This window comes from Acinonyx jubatus, chromosome B2 (genome assembly GCF_027475565.1).
Source record: "Acinonyx jubatus isolate Ajub_Pintada_27869175 chromosome B2, VMU_Ajub_asm_v1.0, whole genome shotgun sequence".
NCBI lineage: Eukaryota > Metazoa > Chordata > Mammalia > Carnivora > Felidae > Acinonyx > Acinonyx jubatus.
Window position 1 is genome coordinate 98,664,478 of NC_069385.1, and position 18,566 is coordinate 98,683,043.

General features: G+C 37.2%; 1 protein-coding gene across 6 annotated transcripts in view; it reads right to left on the reverse strand.

The window, feature by feature from the left end:
* The window catches only part of TINAG (tubulointerstitial nephritis antigen), a 180,114-nt gene extending 170,500 nt beyond the window's left edge, over positions 1-9,614 (reverse strand). For 3 of the 6 annotated variants that reach the window (XR_008298554.1, XM_053222670.1, XM_053222671.1), the window contains exons 1-3: positions 8,735-9,612; positions 3,778-3,841; positions 3,020-3,109 (exon numbers count right to left, since the gene is read on the reverse strand). Coding sequence is in view for 5 of the 6 variants with exons in the window: in XM_053222670.1 (XP_053078645.1) it covers positions 3,020-3,109; positions 3,778-3,841; positions 8,735-9,080 (500 nt within the window). In the remaining variant the exon portion in view is untranslated. Of the gene's footprint in view, positions 1-3,019; positions 3,110-3,777; positions 3,842-8,734 lie in introns of all 6 variants that reach the window. The other 3 variants (XM_053222669.1, XM_015070138.3, XM_027057556.2) reach the window with 3 other exon arrangements.
* Positions 9,615-18,566: the final 8,952 nt, after the last annotated feature.

The following is an 18,566-nucleotide window of genomic DNA, read 5'->3' on the forward strand; positions in this document are numbered from 1 at the left end:
AAATGCACTAGAATATAGCAGAGGGGTAGAGAACATAAATATCTTAAAGAAACCATGAATGCAGGTATTATGAGAGACTAGTGACTGCCAGTGAAGAGGAAAGGAAAGAAGAATCAAACTAATTTCTGATTTTCTGGCTTGGATGACAAGGTAGAGGGGAATCCAGTCACCAAGGACAGGTGGAAGTGGTAAATCCTTTTGGTTTGGGGTATGTTGATTTGAGAAACTATTGAAAAATCAAAGGCAACTTATCCAAAAAACTAAATTTTCAATTCATAAAAAAAAAATCAAGTTTAGAGATGTGGTAGATCATAAAGGGTCACAAATAATTTGTGATTTTTTTCAAGAAGTGGATCTATTTCCCCAACATTTGAATATGGGCAGGCATAGGGACTTGCTATGCCCAACAGAAGGCAAGAGAGTTGATTCTGTACAACTTGCAAACTTAGGCCTGAAAAGCAGTCAGCTTCCCCTCGTGCCCTGTTTGAACCCTGGCATTATGTGGAGAGGCCACGGCTAGCCTGCTGGAGACACACAGGCCCAGCGACAGCCAGCACCAACCACTAGGCAGGGGAATGAGGCCATCTTCCACAGCTGGGCCCCAGTGGAGGCTCCAGATGCCTGTAGACATACGAGTAACTGTGGCAGAGATCAGGAGAAGAGCCTCAGCTAAGTCCGTCCCAAGTTCCTGAAGGGAACAAGTGAAAAACTCATAGTTTTAAGCTGTTAAATTCTGGAGTGGTTTGCTGTACTATATCAGATAATTGAAAGTTATCTATCTCCCTTTGTTCCACTAACTTGCTGATTATTATACCTGTACTAATTTGGCACTCGCATACTGCCCTATCTTTAGAAATCCTTTCACAAACTGACATGTTGACTCCTCAGCTAGACTGTAAATTCTTGTAAGAGAAATTATTTATTTGTATCATCAGCAGTGCCCCCAAGAGAAACACATTTCGCTAATATTAATTGATTGCATTGAAAAAATAACACAGGGAATAAGTATGCACTCAAGTAGCTTATGCAGAATGAATAAAGACTTGGATCTAAAACACCACCAAGATGAGAAAAATAAGTGTTTTAAGGCAAAGAGAGTATATATTTGCATGTAGGCTATTTTGAAAACCACTTAGTAAGTGTTGAATAATAGGATTCTCATTTCACACATGAAAACAATTTGAACATCAGGAACAGAAAAAAATCTGAGTGCCAGAACTTTTATTTGATTTTTTTAAAATATTTATATATTTTTGAGAGAGAGGGACAGCATGAGTGGGGGAGGAGTAGAGAACAGGAGGGAGACAGAGAATCCAAAGCAGGCTCCAGGCTCAGAGCTGTGAGCACAGAGCCCGACGCTGGGCTTGAACTCTCGAGCCGCGAGATCATGACCTGAGCTGAAGTCTGACACTTAACAGACTGAGCCACCCAAGTGCCAGAGAAGCTTTTAAATTCAAGGACTCCCCCTGCCATTTTTTCTCCTCTGGTAGTAATTTTAGTTTCACTCCTTTTCTTCATAGCTTGTCTCTTTTATCAAGTTTTTTTCTTTGGGCAATGGATGTGTCCTTTCACTCCAATTATACTTCACTTTTTGTCCTTTTAAGGTCATCTGTGTTTGCTACAAAAGGGAAGCCCATGCCTCCTAACTAGTCCTCGAGTTATCTCACAGTGAACAAATGATAGAAAAAGAGTTCTCTTCCTACCAGCTTCTGTATCTTATGTATATTTTCCACGTTGCCTTTGACTGTGGTTCCCGGTGAGTTCTGTGATGGTGGAAAGGCAGGCTGCTGCTGATGTCTTCTTGGAAATATGTGCTCAATAGGCCAAGCATTTGAATTATTTTAAGAAGCCGATTCAGATCATTTCTTATGATGACACACACTCTTATGTTGTTTTAGTGATTTAAGTATCACTTAGCCACAGAAAATTATATTTTCCCTAGAAATACTTAAAATGTCATATTATCACCTAAAATATTGGTTAAACACGTGTACACACACACACACACACACACACAGGAATTGAGCATGGTTGAAGAGTAACAATGTCAAAAAAACTGTGACTTTCTAAATTTCATGTCTTCCAAGAAGATATATGGGGTATGTTGAAATTCAGTGTCATCACTGTGTTGGGAAATATCTGTCCTGTCATCTCATTCGGGGAAACTGATACTTCTAAGTTTTAAAATTGTATTTCAGGATTTAATCATTTTTATAGTTCCTTGATAATAGATCTTCTTATGTGAAATCCTTTCCAGAATGTGGAAAATGTTACTAAGGGAATATGGAGATTTGATCAATGGCAATGGAGAAATCCTGAGGTGGATACCACCCAGCTATCTCTCTTCCTTTCAGCTGAGTAGAGAAAACCAGTGTTAACACTGACATCATAATTCCCTCTATGGAAGCAGAGAAGCCACCTAATTTATTAATCTTTCAGAGAGCATCAAACCATTATTTCCCATGTTTAAGCGTCAGTGAGCCTTATGTTTGCTCTATTAGCAAAGTAAAATGGCTCAACTTGTCTTGTGATTCAACCATAAGTGAAATTGGCTACAGAGGTCATGTCAGTGAAATTGTCTAGATGACTGGTTATTTGGGGAATCATCAAGATTGAATATTGACCTCTTACGTTCTGATTCTCCCAGGCTGATTGGCTGGGTCAGGACAGCACCAGAGGGAGAGATATGGTTTATAAGAATAAATCAATGTTTTGCCTTCTTCCTAATTTTACCCAAATACTTATCCAAACCAAAGCTTCCTCTACTCCCCTCATTCACACCATGACACTGCTCCTTCCTAGACAATTTATGACCCTGTTCTATATTTCTTTGTGCGTTTTAAATTTTAACTATTTAAGATCTAACTACGTGCATTCCACTCTTACATGTCTTTCTATTTCTCCCACTCTTTCTCTTGAAATAGTGACCATTTTTAGAAGTAAATGATAAGAAATACATTGTTTGAAACCTGAGAAGTAACTGAGACTGCCAAAGTCTAGAAAGCAAGATTTTTCTCACCCATAGTCTCCTTTATTGACACGTTCAATTAGTTCTGGTTGAACAAGGCATACAAGCTGGGAACATTTCCATTGCTGTCCTGAGCATGTGCTGCAAAGATACAAAAATCACAAAAGTGGCCTACCCTTTATGGAGTACATGTATAAAATGAGTAACCAGAATTGTACATTGTTAAGGCATAAAACATATTCTTGATTAATGATAGCCACATGCCTATTTGATTCTTGACAAAAATAAAATAATAATACATGCATTAGCTACCACTCAATATACTCTTAACTTCTGCCCTAGGCAATTAACAAATGAAATGACCACACAGTCAATGAATTTTGAAAACATAAGATAATTTAGACAGTAGATTCAGTGTATTTGTATTCGGAAACTTTCTGTGGAATAATCATTTCAAGGCAGCCTGTTTTTATATGTTGTTACTGTGATCAAAGAAACACGATTGGCCTCTAGCATATCTTGCCTGTAGAATGCTTATAATTAAGAGGTAAATTTAATGCAGGCCTGCTGTATAATAAAGGCCACTGTCACGAACAACAAACTGTGGCATTCAAAGACATATCTGTGGTTAGATTTTTCAACATTCATTAAAATGAAACATGCTTATATAAAGCTACAGATATGTGATATCCTAGGACATATGATTCTATCTGTATTTAAATATCAGTTTTATTTCACAATACTCCTTTTATTTGAAGAAAACATACACCGACAGTAGAATTAAGTTGTGTGCCACTTAAATTCATTACCAGGAATTGCAGTTTTCCTTAATTACTGATCCTTCTTCATAAGGTTGGCCATCTCTGAGGCAACCTGTTAACATAACATGTAAACAAATGAAAATTCTAAATTGAATAATAAAGTGCATTAGCACAACAAGTAACCTAAAATTCGGTTTAGTTTCTCAAATATGCAAAAATACTTGGTGCCAACCTGATGAAAATTCACATCTGGTTTGTGTCAAGGTTTACGTATAGAATTTTTCTTAGCTTGTTTCCATGACCTTTTATCTTTAAAACTGCACAATATGTTTCAACAAAGGGTTTATAAAGCATGAAAACCAGATTAAAAAACAGAATTAATTACTAACCACACTGGAAAAATAATGTGTTTAAATAGGTGAGCAATAAAACAGCACTTGAATAAATTTAAGGCATTTCTCATTTAAAATTCTAAACAAGTCTCAAGTGAATATGACTAATCATGTATGACAAGGTTAAGGAGCTCAGAGTTTTAGACCAAAATGTGAAATTGTTTCATTGAATTCACCCTTTAAAGATAAATTCTATTTTTTTGTTTAGGATTTGGATCAGGAAAAAAGTTCATGACCCACTAAGATTGTAGCCATTTGCGTTCCAAATCCACACGTTTCTCAGTTAACTAAAACTAGTTGTTAACTAGTTTACCAGATTATATAAACTACTCAAAAGAGATCAATGGTCTATTATCATTATATGAAAAGCATCAATAAGATAAGGTGAAATTAGTACCTGGGTTAACAAAGTAACCAGTGGCCTGTGAGGAAATAGGGAATTCGCGCGAGAGTAGAACCTTAGAAGCAAGAGAAAAAGTATTTCATAAGCAGGGGTGGTCAGCTATGTGAAGTACCACTGAGAGGTCAAGAAAAGGAGAACAGGCACGTGAATGTTGCATTTGACGATGTGAAAGTCTTTGACCCTGCCAAGAGGGATTTTGGTGAAGTAGCAAGGAATGGCATCCTGTGGGAATGGATTGAATAGGGACTTGGAAGTCAGGAAGCAGATGTTTCTTTTAGCTATTTTACCATCAAAGAAAAAAAAAAAGGAAATGAGACAGATGCTAGTTAAGAACATGGAGCCAAGGGAGGGCTTTTTCAAAGTTGGGAACTAGAAAAACATATTTTGTAAATTGATCGTTGATCCAAGAAAGAAGGAGGCAAAAAATGATGCTTTAGGAGAGAAAGAGAGAAAGAGAGGGAGAGAGAGACGATTTTACTAGTGAAGATCTTGAAAAGATAAGACAGGACAGGATTCAGAGCTCAAGAGGAGGAATCGACTCAGTAACCCAGAGAGAGGGAGGTTGAAATTTAGGATGATGGAGATGAGAGAATTACCAGTGGCTTTATTTTCTCAATGACACGTGTATGCAGCACCTCAGAGTGAGTTAATCAAACTGGTTACCCACAGAGCATCTCGACAAAAGAAAAAAAAAAGCCAATGACTGTTGAAATTAATAGAGTTTTGCAACTGAACAGTCATTAATCCAAAATAAGGCAAATCAGACATTTGGAGAGTGAAATAGTTGGCCCACTGTTTAAAAAACAAGATGATATGATGTCTGTAATTTATTTTAATATTCATCATAATGCATTATAATATCTGCACTGGTCTAAACCTCATATTAGGGAAGGCAGTTACTTGCTCCGATCAGGAATCCACAACCCAGGCATGGACACTAGCATTCACCCTGAAAGGCCAGACTCCAGGGCAGCTGCTACAAGTGCTTCCATTATCCATTTTTGGATGCACACTAGAGTATCAGTATAACGAACATCAGAACTGGGCTTTCATTGGTAAAATTAGTGGCTTTGAATAAACATGATGGATATCAGTAATCAGCTGTTGTTGATTAAATTAATAGTATTGAATTTATGCAGATTAACTAAAATATTTAAAAATCATACCCCACTCTTATACCCAACAGTGTATATGTTTCTCTTAAGGTCAAAAGCCTTTACTCATAGACCTGGTGCCACCCTAAGATTGATCTTTAAAAAGTTCTACACTTCCAGCCACTGGGTAGGAGGCATTCTCATTCCTTGACACCCACTGTAAGGGTAACAGAATCCTACTGCTATTATTATACTGCTTATATTATGATATACTGCTGTTATTATCACATGTTCCTCCAATAAGTTATTCAAGTGAGGAAGATGTGGGAACCTCTTAAGGACAGGGTCTTGAGACTTCATGAAGCTTACACAGGTTGTATGAATTGGTCTATGTCTGCTTACCAATACAGATTTTTGTAACTACCAGTATATGGCAGAATTTGGACTGTGACTTCTCTTCATTATAATGTGGTTAAGGAGCAAACAGCCCTTATCCAATTCAGATGTGTCAGTGGCTTACACACATTTCTTTTTACCAATATGAACATAAAAGTTAATCAAATTAACTTAGGTCTGTTTACAACAGATGGTATACTAGACTCTTTCTCTAAAATATGCTACACCAGAAGATTCATCTGAAAAATCCATTTTGGTTCTTTTTCAAACTCTTACCACTTTGTTTTCTGTGTTTGACATTGAAACCCTGTAATTACTAGGAGTTACTATCAGAGAAGGGGGAAAAGAAAACACACGCACACACAGAAGAGAGATATTTACCAGTATGCCCTAATCCAGTTTATACAAAAAGGACATATGTATTTTTATAACTCTTAAGATATTGTACATAGTTTTAAGTCACTGGTTGAAAAAGAGCTCCTGGGACAGTTGCAGTATAAAGAACTAGATATAACACCATGTAATTAGATAACTTAAAAATAGTATTTAGTATATCAGTGAATGAACAACTTAGCATCTCAGAGGAAAGTCACATTATACATGCACAAATTGGTATAAATAATATACCATTGTGTTTTTATTTTAATTTTATACAATTTTTAATATTGTGTAGTGCTATTTTCTTTGAACCAGCTACTTTCACAAGATAAAACAAAAGAAAACAAATTACCTTCATAGAAGTAATTATAGTCTAATGTGAACTTTTTACTACTAAATAAAAATGATTAATTGCTTCCCTTCATAATGAATGGAATAAAAACTATACCTGGAATATAAATTCTACCTAAATCATAACCCTAAATTAAAGTTGTAGCAGAATTCTAGCTCTCCAGCAAAAATGGACATTGATGGCACAGTCATCATCTCTATCCTCACAACAAAGCTCCTTTCCTAAATGAGCTATATGTTTCATATAAGCTAAAATACACTGTAGCGCATCAAAAGCACTACAGCTTATACGTAATATTGAGACTCAACACCCATGAGGCCACCCCTATTCCCACTTAACATCTTTCAATGAGTCCTCATAACAGAATAAAATCTCAAATCTTTAATATAGCCTATACATCTTGGCATAATCTGACCTCTACTTGCCTCTCAAACCTCATCTCATGTCACCTCCTACCCTCCCCTAACCATTACTCTCCAGAAATGGTGGCCTCATTCCAGTTCCTGGACCAAGCCAAGCTCCTTGCTCTCTGATCCACAACACCTTTCTGTCAGTATTCCTTGAAATCAGCTCACTTGTCCTCACTCCTGGAGTCTCTATTAAATGTCTTCCCTCACTGACACTCTCCTCAGGCTGATGTTGTATTTTACATATTAATGTTGCTTTCTCATATACTTTCACAGAACCCTAAATATTTTCTTCAGAGAATGTATCACAATTTGCAATGGTATAGTGAATCTTACCCTCTCCCTGGCAACTTGACTGTCATTTAAAGAGAGTAAGATCTTGTCTTTTTCTTCCCCATTGTGGTTCCAGCACTAAGTACGATGCCTGGCATAGTGAAGATATTCTAGAATAATTTTTTTATGAATGACTAGAGTCCCCATTCTTGGTAAAGGATCTGCCACTTTTTTAGGCTAAAATAAATACTTGATGTTTTCTGAGCTGTATATTGGTAGAGGCAAAGGTCTGGGATAAATGATAGTTCTGTGGAAATTTTAACCTATTACATACATGTTTTACCAACAAACTCACATCACAGAATGCAGGCAATAGCATCCGGAATTTGAAATAAGGACACCAAATCCTACTTGATCCTAAATTGTCTTTAACTGTAATTTCTAGTCACCATAACTCTGCATTTCTGCTGAGGAGCTTTGATGTGATGGGCAACAACAACAACAAAATAAGGCTTTATTTAAGTATAAAAAGTGTGTTGCTTTGTGTTTTGTTGCAAATCTTGGATATATTGATTACTCAGCATCTATAACCATTTTCCTATAATTAGACCAATATAGTACCTACCATCATCCCTCTTATGAATTATTTGTAGCTATGCACTCAATCTTCGACTTTTACACTCACTCTATATGAAGTTCTCCTTTGTTTCAATGGTGTAAAAATTCCCACATTAGCCAAAGAAAACAAAATAGTAATACACATGAAAGTCTATTTGGTATTACTTAGGCAGGTAGCTGACTTGAGTTTGTTTTTGCACTGGTTTTACTGGCATTGCTATACCACAGGTTCTAATGCTAAGAGGTCCATTGGTTTTGTGACATAATAAGCAAAAGTTACACAAATCTGCCAATGATCAGGCCTGTGACGATGAGATCCCCTAAAAGGTTACACACAAAAACACTTCAGGGCTTAAGAGTCCTTTTGTCAAAACATTTTAGAAAGACAGACAGGCAGAAAGAGTTTTAAGTAACCTTTATATACACTGAGTCAGTATTCACAGCATGATTCAGACCAGCATTCATGGCCATCACACCAGAACTTTCTTGAAGGTGCTAGTACAATGTGGTATCTTGCATCTAAACCAAAGCACTTTAACATTTGAAAGGAAATTTATTTAATCATAATATTCATTTTTCACTTCACTTCATCTTAAAAAAGGGAGGAAGACAGGAAAGAAGAAGAGGTAAAGAGAGTTGGACAGATCTTGTAATGAACTAGGAGACTGCTTAAACACATTCCCAAAGCCTACCTTCCGGATACCAAGGTTTTGTGTGAGGAGGCCATTCTTTCTCTTCATGGCAAAATGACTTGTAATCAGGACAGCAATCAGAATTTTCCCTTTCACAGAATTTATCACAGTAACACAGTGCATTTGCCTCATGGAACTGAGTGGCACAGTCATCATCTCTATCCTCACAACAACGAAAATTTCTACAGTATTGTCCTTTGAAAGTTGATCTTTTGAATCGAGGACTTTCCAAAATGGTATGATTCCTAGTGAAATCAGTTCCTTCTCTTTGAGATAAATACTGGTTCTCCATCCAAATTTCTGTGGTAAGATAGGAAAAGATTAAGATCTTATATCTGGTCCACATTCTCTAGAGGTCAGGTAGGGCTCCCACTTTGTATTATATCCAATACTCTTGGCTTTGGGGCTTCTCCTTGGAGCCTGAATTCTAATTATCAAGACAACTCAGCCTGAATCCTGAAATGGATCCTTTACTTGAACTGAGTATACTTCTTGTAGTTAAACATTAAACAAGAATTTCAATATTTGCCCAAGATAATGTGTTAAAAATAGATCCTTGTCATTTCTTCAGTTAAAAATGTGTAATATTTCATATGACACAAAAAATATCCATCACCATAAAAATAAATACATAAAATCTTATCATAGATGAAATACATCAAATATTGCTTGCCTTAAAAAAAATGCAGATTCTTAAATCAGAAACCTCTCTGGAATACACATGGCCCAAATTATAGCTGCAATAACCACTGGCAAGGTATAGGAAATTGGAAAGTCAAAAACACAATTATTCATTTCACCTACTTGCACTGCAACTAAAATACAGGCTTTCATGAGGCTGCCTGCTAGGATCTGTCATATCAGTAACAGTTGCTCTAAATCATGCCGTCACACACTGGCTTGATTTCCCATCTGTAGCCCATTTACCTACCAGAAGCATTTTGATTTCAAGGCTTAGTGGAGCCTAATTCAGCTAGAAATTCCCTGAGGGTGACCTTAGTTCTTTCCACCCAGGTTCCTACTTGGCATTGGTGTAGGAACCTGCAGTACCTGGAAGACATGTTATAGTCAAGAAAAGTCAATCTCTATGCTGCTTAAAAACAAAAAAAAGAAAGAAAAAAAAGAAACTACCAGGGGAGGGAGTCATGAAGGGAACCCAAAGGTCAAGATGTCTTTAGTGTTTCTGTAGAGCTGTGCATTTACAGTGGGTTTTGTTATGCTGTGTTTATTCATTAACTACAATAGCTCTCTTTGGATTTGGGATAAGTAACCAGTGGACGATGATTCAGCACAAGTGGCTGGATGGCCTAGCAGAAAGGACTTGTCTTGACAATCAGGAAACCTGGACTATGGTCCCTGGCTACTGTTTAATTGGCTTTATGACTTTGGGTTCACAATTTCCTTCTCTGGTCCTCAGTTATTTTCCTATAAAACAAGGATCTTCTCCAAAGCGAATTCATCATTCCAACTCTTCAGACTTGTTACCTGACTTTGCCCCATAAATTATACAATTCACATGACATTCACTCATATTTTCTTGCCCCTTCCTCTCTGGCTATAAACTAGTGTAAGTCCCTTTATGTTTTTTGCTTCAAATTTACATGATCTTGGCATCACTCTCCATAATCACTCTCATATCCCAAAATGAGTCACCAAACTACAGCAAAATTCTGTCAACGTTCTCACCACATGTGACCAATGGACCCCCTAACTTCCAATTCCCATACACCGGTGCCCATCGTTAGCATACATGAATCTTCTGCAGCATTTGGCACTATATTACAAACTGGAGCCTAGGAGACTAATAATGGAGTTCAAATCTTGTGTCACCACACTAGCAGCATGTCTTTGGCTTAATGTCTCTATGCCTCAGTTTCCTCACCTGTAAAATTTGAATTTATTTAAACTGTCATGTGGGTGGCAGATTGAAATGAGATAATACCCAAAGTACCTGGCACAATCACACATGCTAAATAAATGAAACCCACCATTAATAAGTATATTGTCTGCCTAGGAACTCTTTTCTCCCTTAACCTCATTCTTTCCTGACTCTCCTCTCATTATTTATAAGGCTTTATAGCTGCTTACTCTTGAATTCCCTTTCCTTTTCAGTGATGATATAAATTTATTTTTGAGCGAGACAGCCTACGTGGGGGAGGGTCAGAGAGAGGGACAGATGATCTGAAGTGGGCTCTGTACTGTCCACACAGAGCGCGATGTGGGGCTCAAACTCACAAATGGTGAGTTCATGACCTGGGCCAAAGTCAGACGCTCAACTGACTGAGCCACACAGTGCCCCTTCAGTGTTGATTTAAACTATGTGTTCATCAATGTTCTCAATTCTTTTCTTCTCTAGTCCTCATACCTCATCTTCCCTCAAACAATTCCAACACCAAATGAACCTAAAAGCCATGGACTATAAGACCTTCTACAAGATGGACCTCTACGTTTGCTGTCTCTCTGGCTCAATTTAAATCACTTTACCCCTTGTTCATCTTCATCCAAATGATCACACTATCCTTGCCATTCCTCAACATGTGGACCACACTCCTATCTTAGGATTTCTACACTTGTGTTTCTCTCTGCCTGAAACATGCTTAGCAGATATCCATTTGGCACCATTGCTCACCTCTTTCAAGTATTTTTTTCAGATGACAGCTTTTCAGAAAAACCTTGCCAACACTGTCTAAAATGACACTTTCTCAAGGCGCCTGAGTGGCTCAGTTGGTTAAGCAACTTTGACTCAGATAATGATCTCACGGTCGTGGGTTGGAGCCTCTCATTGGACTCTGTGCTGACAGCTCAGAGGCTGGAGCCTGCTTCAGATTCTGTGTGTGTGTGTCTCTCTCTGTCCCTCCCCCACCCATGGTCTCTCACTCTCTGTCTCTCAAAAATGAATAAACATTAAAAAAATAAAATAAGATAAAATAAAATGACACTTTGTCTCCAGCCCTAGCATTCAATATTCCCATTCTCTGTGCTTAACACTAATACACTATAATTTAATTCACTGATCTTATTTTCTGTATTTTCCCTCCAGAATGTTAAGTTCTACAAAATCACAGAATTTTTATTTATCTGTAATTTGCCTGTTAACTGTTTTATCTCTAGCACTTTGTGCTTGACACATATTAGGCACTCAGTAAATATTTATCCAATAAATCAATGAATCCTACAATGTGCTTTTTCTGCCCTTGTCACACATCTACTGAGTATTGTTGGAGATGATCCAAGGGCCCATAGAATTGGTGCCACTACAAATTTTTGTATTGTTGTCTCAGCTAAGCTCTTAAATACTACTCATATTTCTTTAACCTATCTCCCATTTCCCTTAGTGGCCATTACAAACCTTACTTTCCTAACTTACTAGAGATCATCATTTTCTAGGGATGACCTCCTCTCTGAGGTTACCAAGGAAACAAAGAGAAAAAATGTTCATCACACACCTTCCTGTAATCAAACCCATAAACCTATCTATATTTTCAGCCATCTTTCCCATCTTCCTTCCAGACTCATAACATAAAGTATCATCCTGTTCTTAGGCAATTCTTCCACCTATAATTTTTAGTCTGCTGCCTTCCCTTATCTCTTGGTTTCTATACATCAACCTCTCTATCATCCAATTCCTTAAATTTGTTAGTAGGATTGTATCATACATTGTTTTCACTCTGCCCATATTCCTACCATCGTTACCATTTTAGGACAAGAGAGCTGACATTCCCACTATATGAGTTAATGGCCAGAGCCCACTCCTTCCCCACCACCCCACTGCATAACAAGTCAGAAGTAACAAAGAATTAATACCCTCGGTGTGACCCAGAAGCAATCTCTAAACAATGCCTAGAGGAGTTGGTGTATAAGCGCCCTACTTTCCTCACTCTTTGGAAGAGTTATCTCTGATATCTACATGTATATAGCCCTTCTCCTAAGGCAAGAGTGGGAGTTCCATAATCAGAAGAGATGGATGGTGGCTCCTTAACTTTTTCTTTATAGCATATGGCTAAATAACTGTAGTTTACCACCATCTGGTGAGTATATCTAACAGAATTATAATATCTTGCTTTTACCAACCCATCTTCTCTATGTTGACAAAAGCTTTAAAATATCTCTGCAAAGTAACTTCACACTGAAAGAACATATTTGACACAAGTTCTATTACCAATGTATTCTTTTAGACCAGTGGTTCCAACAGGGGTAACTTTGCCTCCCAGGATAAGTTTAACAGTATCTAAAGATAGTTTCTACTGACCTGACTGAAGAGGCTCCACAAACATCCAATGGGTAGAGGCTAGGGATGCTGCTGAACATCTTAGAATGCACAGGACTGAACCCGCAACAAAGAATTGTCTGACCAAAACCATCAATAATGACATCATTGATAAACACATATTGTTTATCACATTTTACACATATTGTTGCAGGATTTTTTTTACCTCAATACCCAGGGTTCAGTGTCTCGCCACTTTGGAGAATGGACTCAAAATGAGCTGCAGGCAAAAGTTTATTAGAGTGTAAGATCAGAAAGTAAGAATAGTATGAAGTCTCTTTATAAAGAGGGGGCATTGGAAGGTGAATACCCATGACTATAGGCAAGGGCTTTTGTTTTATAAGATTCTGGTCGCCCCTTCATTCCCTTCCCCTTTGATCCTTCTCAGGTTCTACCCTGACTGGATGGATAACTCTGGGTACTGGGTTGTTCCTTCTTGATTGGCTCTACTCCATTGTGTGAGGAGTTAGACTGGTCATTCTGTTCCTCATATAACATAAGTTTTACGGTTTCCTTTTTTTAGTTAGATATTTTGATTGTCAAATTCCTGAGGGTAACCTGAGGGGGAATAGGTGGTGTCTGTTACATTCTTAAGAGGGACTTTATGCCTGAGATGGTTTGTTTTGGTCAGATGCTCCCAGCATTGTTCCAAAATATGTGTTTTTCCCCACCCAGGGTCCTCAGGTCCTAACCTTTCCCTCTCTGCCTCCTGAATCCTATATTTTCCTATCATAATATTACAAAAAATTTTCAGAGAACAGGAAATCAGAAAAAATAAAATTATTATGTTTACTTGCAATTTGGATTGATATAAATGTTGATCATTTGGACCTCAAATAAATGGTCACTTTGAGATAACAGCTAATGACAGCAGTATATATATAGAGAGAGGTGTTATATAATATATATATATTATATGTTATATAAATACACACACACACACACACACACACACACACAGAGAAGTGTTATTTCAAAAATTTTGGGTTCAGTGTGTGTGTAACTAGAAAGGTTAGAGTCCACAATGCCACATCCTCTTCCATCTTGACCATTATCCTTGGATGAGCTATATTTTAGATAAGAAAAGTGCCACATTCCTTCCTGTGATTTTTATAACCTCCACTGCACAAAGAAGAATGGAGAGAATCAGAACCTTCTGATTTTTCCTTGGGAATAATGAAATAAATCAAATAACTTTCTTAACACAAGATTATTTTCATAAATGAAAGTTTGCAGGTATGCTTAAATTCATGAAATACAAACTTGAATGGGAGAGGGGAAGAAAGGGGAGGAGAGACAGAGAACAGAAAGGGGGCTTGCTGAAAATAATTTATCTTATTGGCTTAAATTCTATCATTAGATATTTATTCCTGTGAATTATGGAGTCTGCAAAAATGTCCAGTGGTATTAAGTGCTCTTTGGTGACGTACTTAAGTAACATTAACTCCTCTTTGAGGGTTTGGGGCTTGAACCCTTCACCTTGATAAGAGACCTAGATGGTCTCATGAGGGACTGGTGAGGGTGTAAGAAAGGATAGAGATAAGACTTGCTAAAAATGAAGTGTTCTTTCTTCACACATTGGGCCATCAATTAATTATTTGAAGCTAACATCTTTTTATTTCCACTCCACTGAGTTCATTTAAATTTTAGAATAAAGGATTTCAAAGAAACAGAAAGAAAACTTCTGACTACAAGGTACAGTTGTCTTTGGATCAGGCTGTGAGACATATTGGAGGATTTGACACATTATAATTACCATATACATTTATTATACATATATATGTCTGTATAAAACACAATGCATATTGTATGTTAGTGTATGCACACGATTTCTTTGATCCTTGCAACCATCCTTAATGGCAGCAGTTATAATTATTATCCTTACAATAGTTTATTTTTATTTTTTAGAATGTGAGTGGGGGAGAGGGGCAGAGAGAGAAAAAGAGAGAGAGAGACAGAGAATCTTAAGCAGGCTCCATGCTCAGTGCAGAGCCTGAAGTGGGGCTCTATCCCACAACTCTGAGATCATGACATGAGTTGAAATTGAGTCTGACAACCAACTGAGCCGCCCAGACACCCCCCTGCCCCATATTAGTTTTTAATACATGAAGGCCTGAGGCTCAAGTGACTATGCAAGGCACACAGCCAGTGATGGAGTGTTTGACTCCAAGCTCAGTGCATATTTCCCTGCCCCATCCAGCCTTTCTAAATGTTCACCTTGTCTAAATCCTGGAGAAAGTATGTGAGGGAGTAAAGAGCTAGGGAAGGATCATAGGGCTTCTCACTGATTTAATTTCCATTGTAAAAACACTCAAGTGAAACTCCACTCTTCTGTGAAGTTTACCTATTAATGCAGATTTGGTCTGTAATGATACATTTACTAAGAACACTGAAAAGAATGAAAAATGTAGCAGATCCATGAAATGGAAAAGAGGATCTTGCAATAGGTCCCCAACTGACTCTAGCCCCAGGTCCAGGCTTTAGAAATTTTGCTCAAAACCTTCTAACCTTTTACAGTAATTAAATATGCTTACTTTTCTCTTGCTGTTTACTTTTTTGACAAATAGCAATTTTAACCTCCTTTTCCGTTTTTTTTTTTAATTTTCAAACATAGAATTGTATTTGCAGATTAAGATTGCTAGAGAGGATATTTTATGTAGACCATCAGGCACCAAAGGAAACCTCTAATGAGCCATGAGATACATCCATTTGGGCCTGGAAGCAAGAGAGAGAGAAGTCCTGATGAAGGCCTTATTTTACCCCCCACCACGTCTCCACTCTGGTTCAAGACCTCCTACATAGGTTATGTTGCCAGTTCTTTGTCTTGATGTGGACAAGGGAGGAGCCATCCGAACCTTATAATGACCAGACCCAAAAATAAACTTAAAAAAAAAAAAAAGGAAAAATAAAGGAAAATGCATGAAGGCAAAGGGGATAGTAAGAAACTACAATGGAGAAAAAGCTAACAGGGAAAAAAAAGTTATTAGATGAAGAAGTTGTGCATGTGAGTAAAAACAAATTTTTCTTTCACATAAAAACTCTAATTTCAATATATTTAAACAGGAAACAATGGAGAATGCTAAAAACTACCTCCAGAACTAATAAAACATTAAAGTTTTATTTCACAATAGGCACTTAAAACACATAGGCCTGATCATTCTCTTAGTGCACTTCTAGCCGTGTAGCTTTGAGGAAAGGCAGTTATATTCACTCACTCTCTTTAAAAAAACATATGTTGCACTCCAAATGTATTCTAGATATAGCTAAATTCTGCAAGTGCAGATTAATAAAACCTAATCCCAATACTTAAAGAACAACCCAGTATTGCCAGGGAAGCTAACTTGTTCAAACAAACAAACATTTATTGCAATGAGACTTGTTAAGTGTTATAGGGACATAAAGAGGATTTAATGAGAGTAAAAAGAAGGTAGTGGTCAATCCTTCCAGGAAGAATTAGGCAAGACAATACTGAGGAAATTACAGTTCAGGGGAGTCTTAAAGAGCAAGTAGGGATATTTGTCATGTAAAGTGTTTCAAAATTATAGACTGAGAACCAGAAAACACATGATATATTTGAAAAACTGGTAGGGGCCAGATCATTTTAGACCTTGAATGACAAGAATATACTAAGCATAGACTTCACTTTAAAAATGAAAGGGGATAGGAGTCAGTTGTTTTTGCTCACCCAACAATTCATAAAGTAACAGTATAAACTTTCCTTTGGAGGTCTGCTCTTCTCCCATTCCATGTAGTCCTGGTGAAACCATCAGTCTTTTTTAACTTCACCACCTCCCAGAGGTCTCCAATGATGTAAGCTGAGCCAGTCACTTTCTCCTAAGAATTTGAATTTTGACTGGAGTGGTGGTATATAGACCAGATGGAACTGAGCCATTCAGATACTGAGACTCCCCAAACTGCCCATGAATTACTAAGATCCCTGATCAGTTTTTCCTTAATTTCTGTTAATATCACTATCCTTCAAAAATCCTTTTGGGGGAACTTTAAACTAACCAGTCAGTATCTGACACTTGTAAATAAAGAATCCTTGCAATAGGAAGTTATTCCAGATCCATAACAAGACAAAGATGTAGCCAGGATAGCATTTTTGGTAGATAATTATGTTAGAATAGAAGTTGGGTCGGATGAGGGTGGCATTGAAGCCTGGGAGATTAGTCCGGAAACTACCATAGTCATCTAGGCAAAAGATCATGGGAATTTGCCCTTGAGAAATGGTTCTGAAATAGAAAGTAAATAAGAGACATATAAAGGAGCTAATGCTTATAAATTATCTAAATGTATATGGGAATAAAGTAATAGGGGTTGTCTAGCATGAGTTTCAGATTTCTGGTGTAAATGACCAGATAGTAGCATTAGCTATAGAAGAAGCAGTTTAGGGCAAAGTTTAGCTCAGTTTGCAAGTTACTGTTTGATTTTCTGATGAGTTATCCAGATGAAGATGTCTAATGAGGAGCTGGCTTCCGTCTTTGCTAAGTGTCATTTTGGAAGTCATCAACATACAGTTGATGGTCAAAGTCATGAAAGTGAATGACATTACCTATCGTCAGGCAGGGCTGAAGCATGACTCTGTAAGATATTTGAATAGTCTAAATGTGTTTGTAAACAATTTTATTTTAGAACTTCATGGACCCCAGTAAAAGTTTCCTTAATCACTTTTTTTTTCATGAACTGTAAGAAATTCCAAATGTCCCTGATGCATTTTTATGAGAGACATCATGGTAGATGAGAATGATTCTTAGCTTTGGATTTGAATCAGAATGAAACTGAAATTCCTTACCAGACATTGGTCAAGTTCTTATAATTTTGCTTAACTCAAATATCAAAGTAGTAATCTTACAAAGGTGCTTTGAGGATTAAATAAAATGATCTATAAAAGTAGTGTAATCATGCAGAAGCTCCTTTACTTGCAAAGAATTAGGTTGCACAACGTTGATCTTAGGTCAATGTGTTTAAAATCCAAAGAGACTCCAAGGTTTTAGTTTGCAGTCCAAGACACATTTCCCTAAAATAACTTAAAACTAAACGTAATCTTACCTTCTTTGCCAATATATATATTCAATTGGAAATCTTTTTCAAAATATGACTATTGAATCTATATGAAAATATGTCAATAAGATGAACCACTTTCACGATGATCTGTACACAGGTGAAAGAAAATTTATTAGCATATGGCAATAGTATTTACTGCCTCATCACTGGTTTTAAATTGTGAAATTTGAAGGAGCTTCAAGCCTGTAGAATCTCTACCAGCTTGCGGGGATCACCCTAACTTTACAACAGAGCACACTCAATGCTTAAAGCCCTTTCATTTACAAATCCATGGCCTCACTTCTGAACTCCTAACTCAGTAGTTTGCATGTTGGTTGCAGATTACAGTCACCTGGAAAGTAAAAATTATAAAGAATAAAAGCAAGCCAGTCTGAAGGTCTTATCCTGAGAAATTATGATGGGAGATAGGGTCAGGCTGAAAAACAGCTGCTGGAGCCATATGCCCAAACACTGTTCCATTTTTTTCAATCACTTTTCCTCATCTCTTGTCTATTAATT